Source organism: Parambassis ranga, chromosome 6, assembly GCF_900634625.1.
Source record: "Parambassis ranga chromosome 6, fParRan2.1, whole genome shotgun sequence".
NCBI lineage: Eukaryota > Metazoa > Chordata > Actinopteri > Ambassidae > Parambassis > Parambassis ranga.
In genome coordinates, this window is record NC_041027.1 from 11,590,602 (window position 1) to 11,598,403 (window position 7,802).

At 41.5% G+C, this 7,802-nt stretch overlaps 1 protein-coding gene across 1 annotated transcript in view; it reads left to right on the plus strand.

Moving 5' to 3' along the window:
• pemt (phosphatidylethanolamine N-methyltransferase) overlaps positions 1-3,884 on the plus strand; it is a 36,860-nt gene extending 32,976 nt beyond the window's left edge. The window contains exons 6-7 of the mRNA XM_028408031.1: positions 640-714; positions 3,222-3,884. Of these exons, the coding sequence (XP_028263832.1) occupies positions 640-714; positions 3,222-3,276 (130 nt within the window). The 3' untranslated portion in view covers positions 3,277-3,884. The remainder of the gene's footprint in view (positions 1-639; positions 715-3,221) is intronic.
• The last annotated feature ends 3,918 nt before the right edge of the window (positions 3,885-7,802 follow it).

Below are 7,802 nucleotides of genomic sequence, written 5' to 3' on the forward strand. Positions count from 1 at the left end.
GACTTCAGCATAAAAGATGGTGGACCTGTGACTCATTCAAAAAAACAAAAAACCCGGAAGGAGCTGAATGTGAGTGGACGTTTTTTTCCTCTCTATTGTCTTTAACAAGGTCAGGGTAGACAGTTTCATAAGCCTCATCTGCAAGTCATGTTCAGGCCCCCCCCCCCCCAGCGTGTTCTAAAGTTGGTTAAAAACGTCAGCACATTATGTGGCAAGAAATTAATGATGTTTACGCAAGCTCATTTTCTGCTGCAGCACATGAGAGGGTTTTTCAGCCCCGTACTCTCAGGTTCATAATTATGTCCACTCCATTACCTCCTCCATACTGTATGTGTTTCCATATGGAGGGCTGGACGCCGTTTTCTTGTTGTTGTTGGTTTTTTTTTTTTTTTATTAAAAGAAATCTGTGTCACTGTGCCACTTCCTGGTCAGGTAAATGTAGGTCAGCATGTTGAGTGTGTCCATCTTTCTCTACAAAGGCTCAATCACAGACTGAAATATTTTAACTCATTTTTGTAAAAGTTATCTTTGTTTTGTTGCCATCATGCATTTTCTTGGACTGGCTTGAAGTGGGTACTTTAGTGAAATGTTTGAAAATTCTTCTGTCTCATGATCAAAACTCTCCTATTCTCTCTCCAGCGGTGCCAGTCCTGTAGGACTAGTCCTGACTGCCATAGTCGCTGTGGTGTACAAGGTGGCCATAATGTATGAGGGGTAAGGCTTTCTTTGTCTAACACCCTGTTCATATTTGTTATTGATGTTTTATTTATTTATAAGTGAAACGTGAACAACAAAAAAGTTACCTGTTACATTTTCGGTAAAAAGTGGGTGCTTTTCACGGCAGAAACAAATGGAAGTTCAGCTTGGGAAAAAGTTATGGCATATTAATAAATTAAAATAAGTCGTCTTTAATATCACTTAATGCCCAAAAAAGTTAAAAGTCGTATCTAAGATATCTTCAGTTACTAGTTGTTGAGAAGAAACAGAACAATAACAACAAAACAGCTTGGAAAAAAATCAAATCAATGTCCAAAACTAATACAGTACATACACATTCGATTTAAAAAAAAATAACCAAGGACCTAAAATTCTTCCTTGAGGAACTCCGGGTTTTAATTGACTTGTAGATCAACAGCACAAATGTGCTTGCATTGTGTCGTCCTTTCATTAGGTTACACTGGTTAAGTAATGGTTTGGATTTTTGTTGGCACCACTCTAATCCCACCTTACTTTACTCCACCTATTCAGGAAAGTGTTAATTTAATAAAATAATGTTTAAAACAGACATTTGACAAGGTGGACATCTTTTTTTTCACTCCATTAACAGCCTTGTTACTTCTTCTGGTGCTTTGATTACGAGGGAAAGGCCTAAAAAACAGTTACGAGTGACCTACTTCTGGACATCTGTCTGGACTGACACATGCGTGAATAAATACACTCACACACACACACACACACAGGCAGGCACACAGAAACCCACCAACAGCTTGCTACTGCATAAGCCAGTCACAAATGAGGCAGGGCTCTTGCTCTGAAGCAGCTGCTATGCGCATTTACTCATCAAACCCTTTGTGTGTCTGTGTGTGTTTCTTCTCATCTTCAGAGCAGGTGTACAGGTGTGTTTTTATCTGTTTGTTGGATTCAACCAGTCACATATCAGTATAATTACATGACTTTCTGTAGAGAACAAAGTAAATGTGCACATGGACAGCACATCGGGAAAGTAACTAATGTACATTTATCGCACACACCACCATGAATGTACAATCTAGTATACCCACATCTTTGCTCCTGCACTGAATCCAAGCTGTCTCGGTGCTTCTGGCCTCCGTGAGTAAAAAGTATATATTACAGCTACATATGAAAGGAGATGTTCTCTGAAAATGTCACCCATTAACTGACACTCGGTGGGAGAGCGCAGGTGTGCATGTCACCGCTACAATTTCCGGCAGCGTTGTGTCATTTAGTCTGAACCTGTGAATTGAAGGAAGGGCAGGTGCCAGAATTTACCACACACTGCGACTGAGAAAAGATCCACATGCTATATTTGTCTGCTACCTTTGGCATAGAGTCTGAATGATCTCATTTATGTTTGGAGCCAAGCATCCCGGGGGATATTACCTCAGACAGTGACTGGAAGAGGTGAAAAGCACCCAAGGACTAGACACAGACGCCCCCCCATCGAGAATGCAAACAAGCTGCTGGCTGAGCTCAGATGACACCCTGCAGCTTTTATAGCTTATAATCCCTAAAGGTACAAAGTGAGACGCGCCGGTGAAAGCTGACGCTATGCTTGGTCCCTCCGAGATTTGGACTATTCATAGACAAAATTATTTATATTAGTCAGCGTAGCTTAACTTGTGGTTTGTGTCTCACTGTCAAAAACCCTTCTAATATTATCTAGACCTTTTGTTTGGTTTTTTTTAGGCTTCTATACTGACATTTTGTGCAAATGTTTACTTGGATTAAAGACCAAACTGATTTCAATTTGTTGGCCAACGGTCAGTGAGACACATCCATCCATCATCTGAACCCACTTTGTCCTGTAGTGCAGGGTCATGGGGAGCTGGTGCCTATCCCAGCTATGGCATTACTGCTTGACTGACAGGCGGTTGCCATATCACAACGCGAGTTTCCTTCTTCCACGATCGCCTGCCCCCCTAAACTCCGCTCATGCTCCCCCTCTTTGTCCATATTTGGAGTTTTGGCGGACGTGACGCTGCCAACATGGCGGTGGTCAGAGCATACCAGGGCCTCCCACCAAGCCTCAAAACGGCTCTTCAGAAACAAACAGGTGACGTCACGGAAGCTCTGTCCATAGTTTTTACTGTCAATGATACAGACAGACAACCATTTACACTCCCACTCACATAGTTTATTGTGCCCTTCTCACAGCCTATCAGAAGGCAATCTGTCACATAAATGTGTACTGGCTAATTATGTCATGTAACATAAATCCAATTACTGTCTGCAGCAGTTACAGATTATGAAACGTGATCAATTCAAAATGCATCCTGTGGTCAGTTTAATGCCGTCTGCCCATTCATGTGCAACAGCGTGAAAGAACATGTGGAGACACAAGGCATGTTAGTGTCTCACACACACACATATCAGAGCAGTCTTACGGTTCAACACACACACAGGCTCCTGGCACCGAGTGGTACGGCGTTCTGATCTCTGATTTATTGTCCCATTACATGTTTGTTCTTCTGTATTTACAGACCATTCACTGAGCAGATCTATCGGGAGAGAAGTCAGCGCCACAAGCATGAATAATCGCCACTTCCTGGTCCTTGTTTGGCCGAGGACTCCCATCCTGTCATGTGGACACACACAGAGTGAGGCGTGGAGATGTTCACACTATTGAACACAAGTGTTCCCTGTATATTTAGACTTGTAATGAACAGAGATGGAGCCATTTTCTTAATATGAGTCTACCACTACTTCTGTGGTACTGTTGCATTGTGGGTACAGCATTGGTGAGACAGTGTTATATAACAATAAATCAGGGAATACCTTAGAGCTGGATCAAGGCGGTAGTTAGCTTTAGCTTAGCATAGACCAAAGCAAATTATCTGGCACACTAGAGACTCCAAGAGTGCAAACTCTGCAGTTCCTCAGATGGCCACTTGAAGGTGGCTTCAAAAATGATTTAATTCCCATAGATTCTCCATGTTAAACTTGTACCATTTTTACTGCTACACTGACTATGTTTAATTGTTTTGTTGTTGGTGTAACAGTAAAGTGAAACATTTTCAGTGTCCTTTGAAGCCATACAAACAACACAAAAAGGTATAGTTGCGCTTTTATACTGAAAAACCAACACAAATGTGACATTTAACACTGATGTTTTATATCCTGTTAAATAAATCCTTTTAATGTCAGATGTTTTCATGGTTTAGTTGGGTCTATGTTCCATTTACTAACATAGAGGAGGAAGGGTTTATAATCTATACTGTAGCCAGCCACCAGGGGGCAATCTAGACGTTGAAAAGATGATTGTTTAGGTTAATCATAGGGTAGGAGATTTTGAAAACTCAGTGAGAGTCAGCCAGATTTCAAAAGTAAACACACGCCCCTTTCTCTCTGAGCTCACCCCGAAGCCACGCCTCCTAATCACATGGATGCGCATCACCTGAAGACGAGCTGCGGTCTGTGACTTCAGCCATCATGCACGTACCTCTCTGGTGCGTGCAGGGCAGGAAGAGAGTGACAACCAGCCAATACTCCGCGCAGGGTCCACCCGGAGGATTGGCTGATGTTTTTAACGTTTTATAGCTTCCACAGATTTTAATGTGAAACTGCCGAACTAATCGGTTGCTATCGGATTGTAAAGAGAAGTTACACTAATTTAACAAAAAGTGCATCAGAATGAAATCTCCTACCCAACCTTTAAAACTGGTGTTTTTTGCGTTAAATTGTGTACCACGGTGTCAGCTGAGGTCGATGGTACGTGTCCACATGTCGCTCTACAACATCACATGCTTGACTAAACAGACTAAACATGTTCGACTAAACCAGGGGTCGGCAACCTTCAGCATTAAAAGAGCCATTTGGGCCGGTTTCCAACTGAATAAAGCACACTCGGAGGCACAAACCCCTAACTACTAATCTACACCTATCTGACCACTAAATTGAAGGTAATGTTAATCTATATATAGGCCTAATATAGATAGATATAATATTTATCTGAACAAAAAATGCCAGTTTATATGTTATTTTGATTTCAGTGTGCCGTCATTAATTTCCTCCATGCTGTAGGCTACAGTAATCAACCTGAATTATGAAACACGTCGTTCTGGGTCCGATATAAAAATATGTATTTTCAGAATAACAGCTTGTGTAATTATTTCTTTCACCTCGTTAATGTAAGTTCTGCTCTGGAACTTCACTGCACAGCATATCGTATCCATTTCAGGGCTGTAAGAGGTCGCTTTGATTTTCACGAAGGATTGAGTTTTGATCTGTGAGGCTGGAGCGATGTTTACTTTTAATGTAGTTCATGATGGAAAACAACAGCTCGCACAAGTATGAGGATCCAACGATCGACAGGACTCCAAATGCAAACATTTCCATATTCATATTAGTGTCAGGAATGTCATTCCATGTAGGCTATCGAACACCAGTGTGTCCGGTGTTCCAGGTGCTGCGTACAGCATGTGACCGTGACGCATATTTTGACAAAATATTAAAAGTTTTAATTTAATGTCACGACAGCATCTCAATCTCCAAAGAAACAACTATTACTATGAAAAAACTAAATGAATACAATAAAATCCATTTAAATTAGACGGCCATTATTTATTCACATTATTATTATTTTTTTCCAAAAATGAGCTTGCCGCCTGGGAGCCACAAGAGAGGGATGAAAGAGCCTCATGCGGCTCCGGAGCCGCAGGTTGCCGACCCCTGGACTAAACAGACACATTAACTGCACCAAAAATGCTTTTACACCTAATGTGCTGTGCTAAAAGCCAAAATGGCAATATGAAAGAAAGAGAAAAAGCCTTCGTTTAATCCTGTAAATGAGGATCCATTGTGCATTTTATTGGCATCTATATTAGAACTCAATCTTGTTTTACAGAGAGTTGGAAACTGTCTTTTTTTCTACCTTAAAGTAGGTCACAGCAACAGCTGCCTTCATCACATTTCATTCCACTTTCTTTACAATCAAGTGTAGACCTTCATCTAAATCAGTGTGGTTCTGCAAATTGTTTTCAGTGGCTCCAGGCTGCGGTTCCTTCTGTTCTTGTGAACTGCATGTAGAAAAGGAGAGAAATGTTGTTTTTTCCTGAATAATTCTGCCATCTGGCTTTTTTTTTCTTTTTCTGTTGGTGCTATTAACATGAGTATGACAAAAACACCAGCTGCATCTTACAGAAGCAGAAGTTGACACACATCGCAACAAAGCATCGCTAAAATCGCAAAGATAGCAAACAAAATACTTAAAATGGCACAGAAAGATTCTAGAATTCTTCCCCTTTGCAGTTTTTTGATGATTTATTTACCATTTACAGCAAGGCCTGTAGCCAGTCTGTGAGACTGATATTTCAGCCCTTGAAAATGGAACGTGTGTGTTCACGAGGACGAGTATCTTTGTAAAATGCATTTAATGTTATGAGTTTGTGTGTTTTAAGATGTCTTCTGCTGCTGCTTCTGCAAAACAGCTTTTGGTGTGAGGGGGGCTGAACCACAGATTCCTTAATGAAAGTACAACATGGTGCCTATCTCTACTCAGACTGTTGTGGCTGCATCGGTCCTATGATTTGATAAAATAATATGATCATATGTTCCATTAGTGCAAATGTAGCATAATGTCGGTTGTCGGGCAGTACGTACATGTGTTCTATTAGCATAAACAAACCATGCGTCGTATCTGGAGGATCTATTATTGCCAAATGTGACCCTAGCTGAACAGGAGTGGTTTGAACCACTCTGACACAACAGCAAGAAGGGATCTGATTGGTTGACGACATTCTGTGTTTATGTTAACTTTTTTTTTAAACTAGTGCCATCGTGTGGTTAAATGTTGAAACAATCTGATGGCTGGTTTGCAAACCTGGCCTTTAGCACAAAACACCCATTCAGAACACATCGACTCCTGCACATATTACTGAAAACTTCTACATCTATTTCATTTGCCCCCACATATTTTTGTTCACTCTATAAGAGGCTTTTATGTACAGTGCATTAGCTTGCTGCGTACCAAAGTGGATTTGCATTAAAACGGATTTCACATAGCAGCAGTCACACAGCTTTAAACCACAGTCTGTGATTTAAAGCTGAAACCTTCTGCGCAATTGATTGTAGGGGGTATTTTATAAACCACCTAGATACTGAATTTCTGTATTTGATGTGTTGGTCTGTGTCTTTTTATGAGCTGCCCGGCAGAAGTCATATTTGCTTGCTGCCTGCACCATTTGTTTTTCCACTCTGCCCTGCCTTTCCTGTTACACGGCTGCACCGCCGTGCTTCCTCACAGCGTCCTTATCTATCTGTTATCCGCTGTTTTCTCATGCGGCCTCTGTCTCATAGCTGCTTCCCACAAAGGGAAACAGTTCTCCGACCTGTCTTTATTAGATCAGAAATTGACATTTTTATGTATTTTTCTTATGTCTTCCAGTCGGGGGGGATTGCAACACACTGGAACATACTGTCACACAAATACAAGAACACCTCCTCCTCTTTGCTGTGCATCTGCCTCCAAGACACTGGGTCATGACTCAGAAGAGAACATAGTCAGACAGGTGGCTGGGTCATGGGACCCTGAGTGTCAGTGTGGCTTTTTTTCCCCCTTCAGCAGAGATCACGACGATCTGAGCAGGACGCCCCAAGGAAGAGGCGTATTAAAGTTAACACAGCCCCTGTGACTCAGTCGGTTTGTTAACCTGATACAACCAGCCACACTTTGGGGGGGGGGGTTCCTTAGTTGGGAACCATGTTTATTTACCACCCAGCGAATCACACGTGGACTTCCACATCAAATACAATGCGATTCTGTGATGTGCCGTGATAGTTTTGACCCGTCAGAAGGTCAAAACTATCTGAATCCAGACGATATCAGCATTTGTTGTGCTCTGCTTATCCGCAGTGATACAGACTCATCTCTGGTCCAGACCCTGTGGTGACTCAAGTGTCTTGGCTGTAAAAGTGACAGCTGTCACTCACCAGGTTTTTAGCATAAATACACGGATAATTGTCAAAAGAAAATGCAAATGAATGTTAAAAATCTAACATCTGATAAAAACTGAAATCTGAAAAACAAAAACATGGTAGCTGTGTTTTTACGTTAAGCTAAAAGT